The 19,467-nt window shown below is 42.7% G+C and overlaps 1 protein-coding gene across 2 annotated transcripts; it reads right to left on the bottom strand.

The window, feature by feature from the left end:
* Nucleotides 1-3,346: 3,346 nt before the first annotated feature.
* On the bottom strand, nucleotides 3,347-8,009 carry LOC125531006 (protein neprosin-like). Of its 2 annotated transcripts, XM_087525077.1 has the most exons (6): nucleotides 7,888-8,009; nucleotides 5,505-5,609; nucleotides 4,780-4,959; nucleotides 4,277-4,330; nucleotides 4,029-4,181; nucleotides 3,347-3,820 (listed from the first exon to the last, which is right to left on the bottom strand). In XM_087525077.1, exons 1-6 carry the CDS (start codon nucleotides 7,984-7,986, stop codon nucleotides 3,461-3,463), a joined length of 951 nt encoding a protein of 316 aa, XP_087381203.1. In that variant the 5' UTR covers nucleotides 7,987-8,009; the 3' UTR covers nucleotides 3,347-3,460. The 2 variants fall into 2 exon arrangements, with proteins under 2 accessions (XP_087381203.1, XP_087381204.1); XM_087525078.1 differs by lacking the exon at nucleotides 4,277-4,330.
* Nucleotides 8,010-19,467: the final 11,458 nt, after the last annotated feature.

The raw sequence follows: 19,467 nt of genomic DNA, 5'->3' as shown, positions 1-19,467 counted from the left end.
CAGAAAAGTTTGCAGGCCATTAATGAACTCGGGAGAGCATCGGTCATCGTACATCCATTGTCGGCTCATCTTCATTACACAACATCGAAAAGACCAAATTAATACAAGTTCATACATAAAGTTCATACAACACTTAAATGCAACAAACAAATAACTCTCTAGCTAAAGAATTTAAATGCAATAACAAATGCAATCAAGATCGCAACTAAGGTAACAATTGATCCAATAGCATAATGATACCAAGCCTCACTATGAATGGCATATTTTCTAATCTTTCTAATCTTCAAGCGCATTTTCTCCATCTTAATCTTGTGATCATCGACGCCATCGGCAACATGCAACTCCAATTCCATCTTCTCCCCCTCCATTCTTTTCAATTTTTCCTTCAAATCCTCGTTTTCTCTTTCAACTAAATTTAAGCTCTCGACAATAGGGTCGGTTGGAATTTCCGGTTCACATACCTCCTACATACAAATATCTATGTCAACTTGATGGGCATAATTTGTCAAAAAGACGAAATGCAACAAATAGTTTTAAAAGAGAATATACCATATCCGAATCATAACCCGGACGAGGGCCGACGGGACGGATATCAAAACCATGGCACTATGTATAACAAACAACATACGGGTAAGATAATTATACGAGTAACTATATATCCAAATCACACAAACATCAATTTTTTATATAAAACATTCATGAACAAGAGGCTCACCACAAGGTGGTGCCGGCGACGGGACGTTGCAGACGATCGACGGTGGTTACGACGGAGATTTAGAAGGCACTAAGTAAACCACACCTACATATGCAAACTAAGTGTTATTTTGACCTCAAATTGCACATAAATCAAATACTAGCACACACACACACACATATATATATATAATTCCTCCCAAATTACTAAACTCACAAATCAATCACTATATAAAGCATTGCAAGAGCTAATCTAGCAATGAGAGATTAAAGGACGAAGTTGCTAACCTTTGTGATCATTTGAATGGATGGGGGCCTTCAAATCTTGACAAATTTTGGGCAAAATGTGTGATGAGCTTGAGAGGAAGAGGGGAAGAACAGAGAGGAGAGGGGAAAGGGGAAGAACAGAGCAAGCTCGGGTGGACGAAGGGTTTATGTAGGACGACCTTTAGTACCGGTTCGTGATACGAACCGGTACTAAAGGTGCTGGAGGGGCCCCAGGCTGACAACATCCTGCCACCACTCACTTTAGTACCGGTTTGTGGCACGAACCGGTGCTAAAGGTTCGCCACGAACCGGTACTAATGAGAGCGGCCGACTAGCCGTTGGAACCGGCACTAATGCACACATTAGTGCCGGCTCAAAATCAAACCGACACTAATGTGCTTCACATTTGACCCATTTTCTACTAGTGGGCATAGATCTAGTCCAAACAGGTCGGAGCCGCCAAGCGTGCCAGCGAGAAAGGAATCCAGAAAGGGTGCGGGTTCCACAATACCGGGGCCATAGTCGGGATTGGAGCAGCTATAGTGAGATCCACCATATGCTGCCGCACTGCCGAAGAACACCACCACCAAACGAAACAGCTGCAGGACGTCTGGGCCCAAATTGGGCCCACTTGGAGCACTAGCCCGTGGAGCAGCCGTCTTTACACCACAACAGCGGCTAGGGCACACGACCATGGCCAGCATGCGACAAGTCATGTGGACGCTCGCTGAAGCCCTTCGCAGCGGTCCCCATGGTCAGATTTGCCGCATGTCTCGCGTGGAGCCAGAGGGTGGCACCGCCGAGGACGAGAGCGTCGGAGAAGGGTGACGCCGCCGCCTGACGAAGGAGCACTCGTCGCTGGGAGAGGATGCTTCTAGATAGGAGCGCGCCCACACTGTCAGGAGGCAAGACCCCGCGCAACGATACCACAAGAGCAGGAACACCCTGCCACCACCTACACTGGGCACACACTGACTTCGCTGGCATCCCCTCCGGTGGCGGCGGCGCTAGGGAGGGCTGGATCTAGGGTCGGTGGCGGCTCATCTAGGGTTCCCCTGTGTCGCCTGGGAGAGGCGACGCGGTGGTCAGGGGGGGGGGAGGGAGGCAAGATGTTCTTTCTTTTTCTCTACCCTACTCCCTCCGTACCAGTGCATAAGCCATCTTACGAAAACCAAATAATCTCAAAACACTTAGACGCGGTTCATTAACTTTTACCTCGTTTCTTATTTTTTGACATGAATAAAGGATTAACCAATAAGAGACATGGGGCGTGTATGTTTTTAATGACTTGAGACTACATAGAACGGCATGCAGTGGCCAGTTCATTACATGCAATGCTATTAATTAGCAACTGAAGATTAAGTTCTCTCATTTTTCCCCTCTGCCTTGGATGCAGTGCACAACATAAAATGACTTATGCACCGGTACAGAGGGGGTAATCTTTGTGTGCCAGTCTATTTTAGTTTGTGTTCGTTCGTCTGCCTTTTCTGTCTAGGAAAAATACATGAACTCATGTTTAAATTGTGGTCGGGCTGTATATTGAACTCTTCGGTTTTTCTCTTTTCATCTCGGGTAGATTGATTGTTGTGAAACGTATGCGTGGGATAGTTGTCCAACCTAACTCACAGTTTTACCGATCACTACTCTGTTAGACATCACTTTATTTGCATCCTTTTGCCTCTCCGGTCTAACAAAAACATTTCGGACGCAATAGATTTCTTTTTCTTTTTCACTGTTATCTCAATTAAAAGATTGAAAGACAACATTTTTTTCCATTCCTATGATTTTCGGCTGAGCCAAGACATATAACCCGATGTCTGAATTTGGGCCCAACTATACCTTGGGCTTCTTAGTTTTTCTTTTGCCATTTCAGCTAATTTGATTAGTGCAAAGTGTGAATGTGAAATTATCGTTCGACGTGCTCCACAATTTTGCTAACCGTTACTCTTTTCTTTCCCTTTTTTCGCTCTATAGGTCCAGTTAAAAATATTCGGAACTTTATTCTTGCACTGAAAAAAAAGAGGTCCGAAGTGGCAATCTAACGAAAATATATAAGGCCACATTCGAATTAAAGCCCAGCCATGTGTTGGACTTCCCGATTTTCTTTCTACATTTCCAATCTAACACAGCCCTATGCATTCAACAACGCAGCAAAACCATTATACAAGTGTCTAACAAATAAACGTCCCCGTTTAACTAAACCCGAAAGGCAAAGCTATCACCTAGCTATACACCAAGATTGCAGAATCCAAACATAGAAAACACCAACTCCCTTTCCCTTTGCTTGACGACAAAAACACACATGGGCTTCTCGATGGGCGCCGCGTGCCGTCGCACCTTTGCCTGCTAGTGGAGACACAGGATGGCTCCATCGACACGATTAACATGATGTAAAAGTAGTGGACATTTATTCTCTTCATAATTTATGTCACCCATATGATTTATTAAGTAACAAAGAGTTTGAAAGAGACTAAGCTCAAACAAATAATGTTACATCTAATCACACGCAACCTCCTGGCCCACCATAAAGGCATTGGCTGTGGTCAATATGTCTAATAGAATGGCATTTGGCCTTGGTAATTAACTCGGGCAGGTTTGCTTTTATGGGGCTGCTATTCCCATCCTTATCAATGAGTTGAAGGTTGGTGAAAGATGCCGCATGACCCTTGCCACCATTTGGGAGGACACCACTACCCATTGGAGGAGTTGGAAGCGCCTTCTCAGCATCCACGAAGGCACCGAAAGCCACATGGTTTGCCTTTTCTGCCAAATAGGTGAACAACGACCTTGGGAAGTATCCCACCCCCGTGGGGATGCCGTTCAAGCCGTAGTATACCCACCAATCTCCGCTTGTTTTGTCCTACCATTAATTAGGATTTGGTTAGGTAAATAATCTAGGTACTTATATTTAAGGACTAGAAACCCGACTATATGCGAGGACTAAGATATTTGCAAATTATACAAAATGGATACACCATTTTGAGCCATTGTAGTGTGACTTAAGGAGTAAAGCATTGTCATGAACATAACATAATGGTAAAATATTTCAAGAAAGATGCAACTCCTACCTTATGCAGTCTGAGTGTGATATTCTGTACACGTCCACCAGGGACACCAGAAACTGGATGTATAACATCGCCAGGGGCTATAACAGCACCATTCACCCTTATGAAGCCAGGGCAGTCCATGTTTAAGCATCCAGTTTGAGCATATCCATCTCTCTGTTGCATATATGTTCACTCAGATGTCAGGAACCTTATCTATATGTTTCCCCTCAGAGTAAGATATATATTTTAGCAAATCATAAACACATCACCGTCCAGTCAGTATAGAAGTGTGGATGTGAGTCTCCATAGTGCTCTGGATAGATCTGTAAAACCAAGGGTGCAAGTGAGAGAAATGCAATGCCTCGATGCACAAAGGTTGAGGACAGGAAAGATGAGACAACACAATCCTCAAAAATGAAGTGGTATTGATTTTCTCCACTTTTGCATATGTAGCTTTGCAAATAGTTCCTTGATGGTCCACAAATGGTCCTTTGTTTTTTTCCTTGTGATGTATAACACAAAATGTTGGAAAACATTTACATCACTCCTCACTTAATAAGGGGTGTAAACTTAGCCCATAAATCATCTTCAAAATTATATATAGTTTTGGATGAACCTTTTAATCAGGTTTAATGAGTTCTTTTAAGCTCCCCAACTTGGCATGGAGCCGTTGTGTCACATGGTTATTGTATTACCATGCGTGCAGAAATTGACTAGTTTCAACAGAAATTGAAAATTTATGTCCAAATTAAAAGGGGAAAATGATACATACATGCCAGCCAATACTAATTGTATTTAAGCTTGATTTAACACCATCTCCAACATGATTAACCCAAATTGCAGTCGAAGTCTGTTGGCCGGGTTTTAGATTGTGGCTATACACATCCGTGGTGACATGTAAGCCATAGTAACTGTCGCCAGGACCTCCAGAAGTTGTTTGGTGCACCGCATACTGTACAGTGAAAGCACCCAAAATAAACAACACATGAAAGCTTGACAAAAAGATGAGCAGAACATGCAATTGTAACATTTTACAAATATAGAATGCTTAAATCTGGAGCAGTTCCAAAACTCGTGGGAACTATTTGTTATGAAGGAACATGGACTTATTAGAGAAAAAAAATTCTTCAATTACATATTGTTTGGTCATACATTGAAATGTTTTTTTGAACGGGCCTTACATTGAAATGTGTGAGTGCATATACACGAATAGAAGTGACAGAAGCAACATAATACTTGTTCGATTCTGAATAGTTTCTTCGAATTAAAACCTTGCATGCTCTATCTTTTCTCAGATTTCTTTTACCGCTTGGCAACTTTCATGATATCTTATAAAAGAGGGGGAAGTTATAACTATAGACTTTTCAGCAATACAATATGGTTCATGTAGATTTAAAGTACTATTGTTGTCATTGCACTTCAAAGTTATTTACTGGTTAACTGTAGGTACAGCACATAAGTAAAATAATTAAGTGAAGATCAGAAAGTGTAGCTCACATATGGTTGACCCCATGAACTTGAATCTTCTCCAAAAGCTGTCATTTCAATGGAGTTTGACTTCAAACTTGTAAGAATTCTTTTGGTTTGACCATCCTCCTTCAACTAAAATGATAAGTACATGTTAAGAAGGAAATAAATCATACTAATTAAGCAACCAATGTAGAATCAAGGACCTGAAGAAAATCAATCTTAATTCCGTACAAAGAAAAAATATTTAACAATATACGATTTCCACCAAAAGCCCTTTAAGGGCACACTATAAGATAATGCATTTATTATTTCAATACCATATTTTGGTGGAATTCAGCAATCATAAAAGGCGTGTAAACAATTGATGGGTCTTTGAAAATAAAAAATTCCACACACCTCCCAAGCTTGGTCTTCCCAAATAGACATGTGCTTTGTTGTGGTTACTTCCGTTAACATTCCATACTTTTAACTCAATGATCCATCTTTGTGTTATGGCTATTATGAACCACCATGTTGTATAGTTTGGAAGCATTGGGTCAAGATGAAAAATAAATGTATAGGAGTAGTGAAGACCAAAAATGGTGAAAGTCCACCTTGCCCACGCGAAGACCAACAAGCTTGACCCACAAGCGTATTAATGCATTCTAACTAGCCCACACTAATGTAGCCTAAATAAGGTATTAAGGGCCGTCACATTGTCCACACCTATCACTTGCAAGAAGGCTTGGTAATGATAACGACCAGAGCAAAATGCAAAATATGATGATGGCAATAAGAAGCTCTGGTAGTATAGTTATTGGTGCTTTACAACTTGATCCGATGAGAATGGGCTAAGATCCAAAACTAGCGCATGGGCTCTACAATTGCCACCTCCACGACAATAAAAGTGGTTGCCCTAATGATTCTAAAAAAAGTGGTTGCCCTAATATCGAATCTACTACCACGATTAGAGGGACGGTTCCCCTTGAACAGGATTTTTGGTGTAACAATCTCAAATCTGGTTAGGATAATCTACCTCAATCGTGGATAACTAAAGCCGAGATTTACAGAAACCAGTTTGCCATAGCCTAGATTACAGGAGACTAATGAAGCCGATATCCCCGTTTTGGTGAGCTCGCCAGCAACGCCAACCCGAGCACTAGGCGCTCGGTGGCAGGGACAGGAGCACGAAGCCACGAAGAGATCCGATGTCATCGCCTTGGCCACCTCCGCTGGTAGCGACAAGAACGCATTGACGTGCTGGCCGTGCAACTGCATCGGCGGGCGTCGGCGACAAGGCCACCACCATCACCGTGGGCATCTTCGATGACGGGGGAGCTTGACAAAGACATTGTGTGGGCAGTGCGCAGGAGCACCATCGCTTGTGAAGGACTCGATCCATTTTGGCTGCTATGCTGCTATACTCGTTAGACCACCTCCATTTTACGACCTCGTACACGAGATGCACCAACGAAGCCCACGAGCTCGCTCAGGCATGGAAACTCGAGGTGGGAGATTGACAGGAAGTGCTAGAAGGGATGGATCAATACAAGAGAACAGTTTGGGACGAGCCAAGAATATTGAGCAGCGACCATGAAAAGGTGAATTTTTTTTAGCAACCGAAATATGATATTTCAGTGCGGCCCAACCAAGGAATTGCATCATCGCCTTCCTATTTTCCGTACCCAGACAAGGAATTAGGTACACTTATTTAACACAAAAACTAACCAAAACCAAGTTTTCCTAAAATTCCTCCAAAAACTAATTTTTTGAAAGAGTCTGTCTAGAAGTCAGCCATCTGAGCAGTGACGTTAGCATAGTTGTTTTGCTACGAGCGGCAAGGCTAGCTACAATCGGCGCCGAAAAATGTTGCAACAATACTGCAATCAACGACAACACATGCTACGACTGTTCTGACTAAAATGGTACAACCGTCAATGGAGGATATTACGGCCAGTGAGATGACATGCTACAGATACGAGGGCTGACATGCTACAACCAGCAAGACCGATGCTGCAAACGGTAGGAAGAAATGTTGCGAACGATGTGACAAAATGCTACAAGGTCGACTGAGACTTGGTTAGATCTCAGTCGACTGAGTTCCATTTTCGAAATCCCGTGTCTAATTAATTAGTAGTATCCACAGTTTCAAAAAGATAGTATCCACACAAACACCTTGCGTTGGTTTAGATGGGAGCCAAGCAACATCTTGATGTATGATTACTAGTCCTTAGGATCTGAATTCTTTATAGATCAATCTCGCACCACTCCCTAGCTCAAAGAAAATAATAACCCCAAAACCATCTCCTTGAGTTTTATACAATCCAACAATATAATAACATGATCTATGAAAATGAAGAAATACTGGTCCCTCCTTACAGCACATGATAATAACCCTACAATACAGTAATACAACACATGACATGATTACCTCTTGGATAGTAGAACGTAATCGATCACCTTCAATATGAAGTGCATGGCAAAGTAAACATAGAGCAATTGCTCCTAGAAGCAGAGTATGTCTAAACATTTTGATGTGTGTGAAAAGATGAAGATCACTATATGCATTGAGAACTATTTATAGACTTGTCATATAGCTTTCTTTAATTTCAATTAAATAATATGATATTTGTGTAGATTGTTTCTGTAATGCCAATTAAAGTGCAATATTTATTTTAATAAATGTGTAAATCTCTTTCTAGATTGTTTAATAATTTCAATGATATTTGTGTAGATTGTTTCTATAATGCAAAGCGTATCATAATGAATTAATTGAAGATGGGGTGAAATATTTTAAAATTGCAGCCAACTATGCAATATTAATTGACCATACAAATAATATATATATTCAACACCGACTAAACTAAATGAGTACACATTGGTCGCCAAGAAATAAAGTGATACCCTATCATTGTAATATTGGGGACCGCATGTCATCATCCGCATTGAATCTACATGTCAAGAAATAAAACGAACAACAATATGTGACCCAATAAAAACATGTTTGCTATACACTAGCAAGAAGCCTGTTGTTACAACGAGGCATACATAATCTAGTGGCTGAACATCAATATTGTACGACATATACCTTACATCCACCATATTCTAGATTTTGGTAGTAACATTTAATTTGATTTGAGTATGGGTAGGGGAAGGCAAGAAAAGTTTTGATTTAGTTGAGATTTTGTTAAGATTGATCTGATTTGATTGAGTTAATGCATGACGTGGTTTTGGGAAATTATCGATTTGGTTTATATTTATGTTGGTTTTTATTTGTGCAGCGTCGATTGGGGTTACCAGAAAAACCAATAGGAAACCATAAGGGGAGGGAAGGCGACGGAACCAACTCCCCTTTACTAGAGATCGGAAGATTTTTACAATGCCATCCCGCAACTGTACATAGCATAAACAACAGCCTTTCCACATGCACTTAAAAGTATATCTTGCAAACACATCCAGTCACAAGTACCTAGGCATCTCCTATTGCAGCATCAGGCCATGTCTGTCCTCATCCTGTTTCCTCCTTATAAATCATGATTTGTTGCTAGTATACAAATCCAAGTGGCTAGAAATTGTATGACAGTTTTGTTGATGACAATCGATCATGCTAGTTTCCCTAAAATTTGCTTCATTCGCAGATCTCAGACTTAGCAGTGAAGTCCTCCAAAATGCATGAGAACAACCTAGTAGCACAAACCTCATATGCCTGCAGAGTCATCAGAAACAACCAACCAGGTAAAATCTCATATGCTTGCAGAGTTATTAGAGTTCAATTATCATACGGATAGTTTTAGATGTGTATCACGCACGCCCTTCGTACAAGTATGGATCAGAAAGTGAAGAAAGAGTAAGTGCAAGTTACAGATATCTTTAGTCACCGAAACTAATTTCGTGCTTAGATGAAGGGAGATAGAACAGGGGCTAACCAAGTGACGGCACCGGCGCCGAAACCCAAGGGCGCCCTTCCGCCACATGTCGTGGCGCAGCCGCATCCGAACCGAGAGGGTCCGGAGAACTCGGAGCTCGCGGATCATGCTCCCGCCATGGGTAGGCCGTCAGCACGCTGTGGTGGTGGCGGTGGTGGCGCAGGATATCATCGTTTCCTGGCGTCCCCGGGCAGAGATACTGGTCCGGCTGGTCGCAATCCGCCCGGGGTCAATGGGGAGATGACGGATATGACACCTATGGCGAGGGTCAGCATCGCGGATCGTCGTCGTCGGGCGGTGGTCGTGGCTATGCTTGGCAGAGCGATGGATCGACGGAGCGTCCATTTTACGGCCCTCCAGGAGGTTTTGTTGAGGGGGTAACTGGCCCGGACTACCGGCAGAGAGGTGGTTATAGAGGTAATCGTACTGGTCGCGGTGGCAGGAACCACTACCGTCAGCCCCCACCAACTTTCACTACTATTGTGTCCGAGGTTGCTGAGCAGACGGTGTCCTCAGAGGCGGGTGCGGCACAGACACCCGCGTTGTCTGGACAGGTCTTGGCTGTGGTCTCGGCATTGTCTACTGCAGCTGTGCCCGTGCTTGAACCGGTGGTGACGGGTGCTGTCGGTGTTTCCGATAAGCCAGGCGGTGAGAGAGCTAGCAAATGGGCTCGTAAGAAAGAGAAAATGCTTTGCTATTGCTGGGGTGAGCAGGGGCATTTCATTGCTGATGTAAGGCTGAACTTTGTGACACTTGTTCCAAACCGGTCCATGTTACGGGAGAGTGCCCGCTTTTGAGTGCACCAATGCCGGATGTGACCCTTTATGGCATTTGTTGCACGGAGTTGATGTTTTTCGAGTCTCCCAGTGCTTTGGACGTGCCTGATGTGCCCCAGAATGCGACCACGGGGATAGTGAAAGTGACCCACGGCGTATTGCCAGATGCACAAATCCTGCACAGGCTGAATGAGCTAGCTCCAGGTAACCATCAATGGGAACTTATTAGGCTCGAGGATAATATGTACAAGGTTGACTTCCCATCGACTGAGGACTTGGAGATGCTTCTGAGTTTTGGGTTGTGCAGAGTTCCCGGCACTCAGTGCATCCTCGAGTTTCATGAGTGGAAGAGGGTTGAACCGAAGGGTAAACCGCTAACTTAGGTTTGGCTACGATTCTCGGGGGTACCTTCTAAGCCGCTGAATGATGTTCGAGTGGCGGCTAGTTTGGGGGCACTGGTTGGGAAGACTGAGAGGGTGGATATGGCCTTCACCAGAGCCAATGGGGTGGCCAGATTGCTTGTCAGTATCCTAGACATTGAGTACGTGCCAGATGTGATTTAGTGGGTTCACAGAGGCATGATTTATAACCTCGAGATTGAGTTCGAGGACACCGAGATCTTCTCTGAGGCCATGGCTACGAATGATGTTGATATGCTCGATAAGGATGATGGATCGGGTAATAAGGAGGTGCGCGGGGATGACCATGGGCGTGAGGCATCTAACATCCCGGGTTCTGATGCGCTGGCATCTGGGAAAGAGACTACACCATCGACGGCTGCTCCCATGAACTCGCTGAGATTTGGGTCCTTCGAGCCTGCCTCCGCTCCTCCCCGATTGTGGAGCGATCGGGTGGAGCGTGATGACGTGCTTGAGAGATCGCTTCCTCCTTTGGATTTTGCCATTGCTGATGATCCGGTGGTTGATGAGTTTGTTGCAGCGGTACCCTTAGTGGAGAGTACACCGACATTGCTACCTCTTGAGCACTGCGTTGGATTTCCCCGAAGAGGAAGGGATGATGCAGCAAAGTAGCGTAAGTATTTCCCTCAGTTTTTGAGAACCAAGGTATCAATCTAGTAGGAGGCTACACTCGAGTCCCTCGTACCTACACAAAAACAATAGCTCAATGCAACCAACGCGCTTAGGGGTTGTCAATCCCTTCACGGTCACTTACGAAAGTGAGATCTGATAGAGATGATAAATAATATTTTTTTGGTATTTTTGGTATAGAGATGCAAAGTAAATAAAGTAAAAGTAAAGCAATAGAAAGTGATGGAGATTGATATGATGAGAAAGAGACCCTGGGGCCATAGGTTTCACTAGTGGCTCTCAAGAGCATAAGTATTCTATGGTGGGTGAACAAATTACTGTTGAGCAATTGATAGAATTGAGCATAGTTATGAGAATATCTAGGTATGATCATGTATATAGGCATCATGTCCGAGACAAGTAGACCGAAATGATTCTGCATCTACTACTATTACTCCACTCATCGACCGCTATCCAACATGCATCTAGAGTATTAAGTTAAAAACAGAGTAACGCCTTAAGCAAGATGACATGATGTAGAGGGATAGTCTCATGCAATATGATACAAACCCCATCTTGTTATCCTCAATGGCAACAATACAATACGTGCCTTGCTGCCCCTTCTGTCACTGGGAAAGGACACCGCAAGATTGAACCCAAAGCTAAGCACTTCTCCCATGGCAAGAACAACCAATCTAGTAGGACAAACCAAACTGATAATTCGAAGAGACTTGCAAAGATAACCAATCATACATAAAAGAATTCAGAGAAGATTCAAATATTATTCATAGATAGACTTGATCATAAACCCATAATTCATCGGTCTCAACAAACACACCGCAAAAAGAAGATTACATCGTATAGATCTCCACGAGAGAGGGGGAGAACATTGTATTGAGATCCAAAAAGAGAGAAGAAGCCATCTAGCTACTAGCTATGGACCCGTAGGTCTGAAGTAAACTACTCACACTTCATCGGAGGGGCTTGGATGATGATGTAGAAGCCCTCCGTGATCGATGCCCCCTCCGGCAGAGCTCCGGAACAGGCCCCAAGATGCGGAGTGCTACTTGGCATAATTTTAATGTAATTCTTCTTAATTGTGGTATGAATATTCAGATCCAAAAGATTCAAGACAAAGGTTCATATTGACATAAAAATGATAATACTTCAAGCATACTAACTAAGCAATTATGTCTTCTCAAAATAACATGGCCAAAGAAAGTTCATCCCTACAAAATCATATAGTTTAGTCATGTTTCATTTTCGTCACACAAGAATGCTATCATCATGCACAACCCCGATGACAAGCCAAGCAATTGTTTCATACTTTAGTAATCTCAAACCTATAAACTTTCATGCAATATATGAGCGCGAGCCATGGACATAGCATTATGGATGGAATAGAATATAATGAAGGGGGGTTATGTGGAGAAGACAAAAAAGGAGAAAGTCTCACATCAACGAGGCTAATCAATGGGCTATGGAGATGCCCACCGATTGATGTTAATGCAAGGAGTAGGGATTGCCATGCAACGGATGCACTAGAGCTATAAATGTATGAAAGCTCAACAAAAGATACTAGTGGGTGTGCATCCAACTTTCTTGCTCACGAAGACCTAGGGCACTTGAGGAGGCCCATTATTGGAATATACAAGCCAAGTTCTATAATGAAAAATTCCCACTAGTATATGAAAGTGATAACATGAGAGACTCTCTACTATGGAGATCATGGTGCTACTTTGAAGCACAAGTGTGGTAAAAGGATAGTAACATTGTCCCTTCTATCTTTTTCTCTCATTTTTGGCCTTTCTCTCTTTTTTTATTCCTCACTTGGGACAATGATTTAATAATGATGATCATCACACTTCTATTTATTTACAACTCAATGATTACAACTCGATACTAGAACAAAGATGACTCTATGTGAATGCCTCCGGCGGTGTACCGGGATATGCAATGAACCAAGAGTGACATGTATGAAAGAATTATGAACGGTGACTTTTCCACAAATACTATGTCAACTACATGATCATGCTAAGCAATATGACAATGATGAATGTGTCATGATGAATGGAATGATGGAAAGTTGCATGGCAATATATCTCTGAATGGCTATGGAAATGCCATAATAGGTAGGTATGGTGGCTGTTTTGAGGAAGATATAAGGAGGTTTATGTGTGAAAGAGCGTATCATATCACAGGGTTTGGATGCATCGGCGAAGTTTGCGCCAACTCTCAATGTGAGAAAGGGCAATGCATGGTACCGAAGAGGCTAGCAAGGGTGGAAGGGTGAGAGTGCGTATAATCCATGGACTCAACATTAGTCATAAAGAACTCACATACTTATTGCAAAAATCTACAAGTCATCAAAAACCTCGGCACTACGCGCATGCTCCTGGGGGGATAGATTGGTAGGAAAAGACCATCGCTCGTCCCCGACCGCCACTCATAAGGAAGACAATCAAATAACACCTCATGTTTGAAATTTGTTGCATAACGTTTACCATACGTGCATGCTACGGGACTTGCAAACCTCAACACAAGTATTTCTCAATTTCAAAACTACTCAACTAGCTTGACTTTGATATTATTACCTCCATATCTCAAAACAATCATCAAGCATCAAAATTTTCTTAGTATTCAACACACTCATAAGAAAGTTTTATTATTAATCTTTCATACCAAGCATATTAGGATTTTAAACAAATTACCATGCTATTAAGACTCTCAAAATAATCTAAGTGAATCAGGAGAGAACAATAGTTTCTATAAAACAAATCCACCACCGTGCTCTAAACGATATAAGTGAAGCACTAGAGCAAAATTATAAAGCTCAAAAGATATAAGTGAAGCACATAGAGTATTCTATCAAATTCCAAATCATGTATGGCTCTCTCAAAAGGTGTGTACATCAAGGATGATTGTTGTAAACTAATAAGCAAAGACTCAAATCATAAAATACGCTCCAAGCAAAACACATATCATGTGGTGAATAAAAATATAGTTCCAAGTAAAGTTACCGATAGAAGTAGACGAAAGAGGGGATGCCTTCCGGGGCATCCCCAAGCTTTGGATTTTAGGTGTCCTTATATTATCTTGGGGGTGACATGGGCATCCCCAAGCTTAGGCTCTTGCCACTCCTTGTTCCATAATCCATCAAATCTTTACCCAAAACTTGAAAACTTCACAACGCAAAACATAAAGTAGAAAACTCGTGAGCTCCGTTAGCGAAAGAAAACAAAAGACCACTTCAAGGTACTATAATGAACTCATTCTTTATTTATATTGGTGTTATACCTACTGTATTCCAACTTCTCTATGGATTATAAACTATTTTATTAGCCATAGATTCATCAAAATAAGCAAACAACACACGAAAAACAGAATCTGTCAAAAACAGAACAGTCTGTAGTAATCTGTATCTAGCGCAAGATCTGGAACCCCAAAAATTCTAAAATAAATTTCTGGACGTGAGGAATTTATCTATTAATCATCTGCAAAAAGAATTAACTAAATAGGACTTTCCAATTAAATATTACAGTAGTTATCGTGAGCGCTAAAGTTTCTGTTTTTTACAGCAAGTTCAACAAGACTTTCCCCAAGTCTTCCCAACGGTTCTACTTGGCACAAACACTAATTAAACATAAAAAACACAACCAAAACAGATTCTAGATAATTTATTTATTACTAAATAGGAGCAAAAAGCAAGGAATAAAAAATAAAATTGGGTTGCCTCCAAACAAGCGCTATTGTTTAACGCCCCTAGCTAGGCATAACAAGCAAGAATAGATCTAGGTACTGCCATATTTGGTAGGCAATTCATAAGTGGCTCTCATGATAGATTCATATGGTAATTTTATGTTCTTTCTAGGAAAGTGTTCCATGCCCTTTTTTAATGGAAATTGAAATCTAATATTCCCTTCCTTCATATCAATAATTGCACCAACCGTTCTAAGGAAAGGTCTACCAAGAATAATAGGGCAAGAAGGATTGTAATCTATATCAAGAAAGAAAAATCAACGGGAACATCATTAGGATCAGAAGAAACACTCTTATTAGAAAATAATTTTAAGTTCATCCATCTTTCCACTCAAAACATTAATTTCTTCTATCGCATGCACCTTTTTAGTAGATCTTTCAGTATGCCATTGAGAATAATTAACCATAATATTATCTAGGAGTTTAGTAGCTTCTCCTAAAGTGATTTCCATAAAAGTGCCTCCCGTGGCCGAATCTAAAAGATTTCTAGAAGCAAAATTCAATCCGGCATAAATTTTTTGAACAATCATCCACAAATTTAAACCATGAGTAGGGCAATTACGTATCATTAATTTCATTCTCTCCCAAGCTTGTGCGACATGTTCATGATCAAGTTGTTTAAAATTCAAAATATCGTTTCTAAGAGAGATGATCTTAGCGGAATGAAAATACTTAGAGATAAAAGTATCTTTGCACTTGTTCCATGAATCAATACTATTTTTAGGCAAAGACGAAAACCAAGCTTTAGCACGATCTCTAAGCAAAAAAGGAAGTAGCTTCAATTTAACAATATCATTATCGACATCTTTCTTCTTTGCATGTCACACAAATCAACGACGCTATTAAGATGGGTAGCGACATCTTCACTAGGGAGGCTGGAGAACGGATCTTTCATGACAAGATTCAACAAAGCAGTATTAATTTCACAAGATTCAGCATCGGTAAGAGGAGCAATCGGAGTGCTAAGGAAATCATTATTATTGGTATTGGTGAAGTCACACAATTTAGTATTATCTTGAGCCATCGCGACAAACAAGCAACCTAACACACGAGCAAACAAGAGCAAACGGGCAAAAGAGGCAAATAGAGAGGGAGGATAGAGAGAGAGAGAGAGGGCGAATAAAACGGCAAGGGTGAAGTGGGGGAGAGGAAAACGAGAGGCAAATGGAAAATAATGTAATGCGGGAGATAGGGATTGTGATGGGTACTTGGTATGTTGACTTTTGCGCAGACTCCCTGGCAACGACGCCAGAAATTCTTCTTGCTACCTCTTGAGCACTGCGTTGGATTTCCCCGAAGAAGAAGGGATGATGCAGCAAAGTAGCGTAAGTATTTCCCTCAGTTTTTGAGAACCAAGGTATCAATCCAGTAGGAGGCTACGCTCGAGTCCCTCGTACCTACACAAAAACAATAGCTCAACGCAACCAACGCGCTTAGGGGTTGTCAATCCCTTCACAGTCACTTACGAAAGTGAGATCTGATAGAGATGATAAATAATATGTTTTTGGTATTTTTGGTATAGAGATGCAAAGTAAATAAAGTAAAAGCAAAGTAAAAGCAAAGCAATAGTAAAGTGATGGAGATTGATATAATGAGAAAGAGACCCGGGGGCCATAGGTTTCACTAGTGGCTTCTCTCAAGAGCATACGTATTCTACAGTGGGTGAACAAATTACTGTTGAGCAATTGACAGAATTGAGCATAGTTATGAGAATATCTAGGTATGATCATGTATATAGGCATCACGTCTGAGACAAGTAGACCGAAACGATTCTGCATCTACTACTATTACTCCACTCATCGACCGCTATCCAGCATGCATCTAGAGTATTAAGTTAAAAATAGAGTAACGCCTTAAGCAAGATGACATGATATAGAGGGATAGTTTCATGCAATATGATAAAAACCCCATCTTGTTATCCTTGATGGCAACAATACAATACGTGCCTTGCTGCCCCTTCTATCACTGGGAAAGGACACCGCAAGATTGAACCCAAAGCTAAGCACTTCTCCCATGGAAAGAACAACCAATCTAGTAGGCCAAACCAAACTAATAATTCGAAGAGACTTGCAAAGATAACCAATCATACACAAAAGAATTCAGAGAAGATTCAAATATTATTCATAGATAGACTTGATCATAAACCCACAATTCATCGGTCTCAACAAACACACCGCAAAAAGAAGATTACATCGAAAAGATCTCCACAAGAGAGGGGGAGAACATTGTATTGAGATCCAAAAAGAGAGAAGAAGCCATCTAGCTACTAGCTATGGACCCGTAGTTCTGAAGTAAACTACTCACACTTCATTGGAGGGGCTTGGATGATGATGTAGAAGCCCTCCGTGATCGATGCCCCCTCCGGCAGAGCTCCGGAACAGGCCCCAAGATGGGATCTCATGGATACAGAAAGTTGCGGCGATGGAATTAGGTTTTTGGCTCCATCTCCGATCGTTTGGGGGTACGTGGATATATATAGGAGGAAGAAGTACGTCGGTGGAGCTTCGAGGAGCCCACGATGCAGGGGGCGCACCCTAGGGGGGGTGCCCCTACCCTCGTGAGCACCTCGTGGCTTTCTTGACAGAGGGTCCAAGTCTCCTGGATCTTATCTGATGAGAAAATCACGTTTCCGAAGGTTTTATTCCGTTTGGACTCCATTTGATATTCCTTTTCTTCGAAACCCTAAAACACGCAAGAAACAACAATTCTAGGCTGGGCCTCCGGTTAATAGGTTAGTCCCAAAAATAATATAAAAGTGGAAAATAAAGCCCAATAATGTCTAAAACAGTAGATAATATAGCATGGAGCAATCAAAAAATATAGATACATTGGAGATGTATCAGACAGCACCGGCAGAGATTGATCTGGGTGCCCAGGTGTGCCTAGTTGGTGGGGATGTTCGTGGGCAGGCGGCCTTAAGATCTACATCTCCGTCTCCTGTGGCAGTGGCTGTGCCGCGGGTCAGCGCTACGGTCGGACCGGGAGGGGGGCGCGGGCAGGAGGCCTCCGCCCTTGCCTCTCCCTCGACGCACTTGGCCACGGTAGCCGGACAGGGTGGGGGCGTGGGCAGGAGGCCCCTGCCTCTCCGTTGGCGCGACGGCGTCGGTGGCTGGACCGGTAGGGGGGCACGGGCAGGAAGGCCTCCGCCCCTATCTCTTCCTTGGCGCTCTCGGTCGCGGCGGTGTCCGCGGTGGCTGCATTGCCTCAGGTGGTGAGCCCGATGGTGGCCATCCCTCACTCCGGCGATGGGGCCAGGACAGGAGGGGGCGCGGGCAGGTGACCTGATACGTCCATTTTGCATCATGCTTTTATATCAATATTTATTGCATTATGGGCTGTTATTACACATTATGTCACAATACTTATGCCTATTCTCTCTCATTTTACAAGGTTTCCATAAAGAGGGAGAATGTCGGCAGCTGGGATTCTGGGCTGGAAAAGGAGCAAATATTAGAGACATATTCTGCACAGCTCCAAAAGTCCTGAAACTTCACGGAAGACGTTTTCAGAATATATAAAAAATACCGAGCGCAAGAAGTTCACCAGGGGGGCCACACCCTGTCCACGAGGGTGGGGGCGCGCCCTACCCCCCTGGGCGCGCCCCCTACCTCGTGGGCCCCCTGGTGGCCCTCCGATGACCATCTTCTGCTATATGAGGTCTATCGATGAGAAAAAAATCAGAAGCCATCTTCTCGGACGAAACTCCGCCGCCACGAGGTGGAACCTTGGCGAAACCAATCTAGGGCTTTGGCAGAGCTGTTCTGCCGGGGAAACTTCCCTCCGGGAGGGGGAAATCATCGCCATCGTCATCACCAACGCTCCTCTCATCGGGAGAGGGCAATCTCCATCAACATCTTCACCAGCACCATCTCCTCTCAAAATCCTAGTTCATCTCTTGTATCCAATTCTTGTCTCCAAGTCCGAGATTGGTACATGTGGGTTGCTAGTAGTGTTAATTACTCCTTGTAGTTGATGCTAGTTGGTTTATTTGGTGGAAGATCATATGTTCTGATCATGTATGCACATTAATACCCCTCTGATTATGAACATGAATATGCTTTGTGAGTAGTTACGTTTGTTCCTGAGGACATGGGAGAAGTCTTGCTATTAGTAGTCATGTGAATTTGGTATTCGTTCGATATTTTGATGAGATGTATGTTGTCTCTCCTCTAGTGGGGTTATGTGAACGTCGACTACATAACACTTCACCATTATTTGGGCCTAGAGGAAGGCATTGGGGAGTAGTAAGTAGATGATGGGTTGCTGGAGTGACAGAAGCTTAAACCCTAGTTTATGCGTTGCTTCGTAAGGGGCTGATTTGGATCCATATGTTTCATGCTATGGTTAGGTTTACCTTAATACTTTTGTTGTAGTTGCGGATGCTTGCAATAGAGGTTAATCATAAGTGGGATGCTTGTCCAAGTAAGGACAGTACCCAAGCACTGGTCCACCCACATATCAGATTATCAAAGTACCGAACACGAATCATATGAGCGTGATGAAAACTAGCTTGACGATATTC

This window comes from Triticum urartu, chromosome 5A (genome assembly GCF_056163025.1).
Source record: "Triticum urartu cultivar PI428250 chromosome 5A, HENAU_Tu73, whole genome shotgun sequence".
Taxonomy (NCBI): Eukaryota; Viridiplantae; Streptophyta; class Magnoliopsida; order Poales; family Poaceae; genus Triticum; species Triticum urartu.
The sequence above is the reverse complement of the archived record's forward strand: the minus strand, read 5'-3'. Positions and strand labels throughout refer to the sequence as shown.

What these genes read in the sequence shown, in the direction of transcription:
- LOC125531006 (XM_087525077.1), bottom strand. Translation starts at nt 7,986, where the DNA reads ATGTTTAGACATACTCTGCTTCTAGGAGCAATTGCTCTATGTTTACTT. An exon ending in TACGTTCTACTATCCAAGAG is followed by an intron (nt 5,610 to 7,887) that starts GTAATCATGTCA and finishes TTATCATTTTAG; the next exon opens with TTGAAGGAGGATGGTCAAAC. An exon ending in TCACACTCAGACTGCATAAG is followed by an intron (nt 3,821 to 4,028) that starts GTAGGAGTTGCA and finishes AATTAATGGTAG; the next exon opens with GACAAAACAAGCGGAGATTG.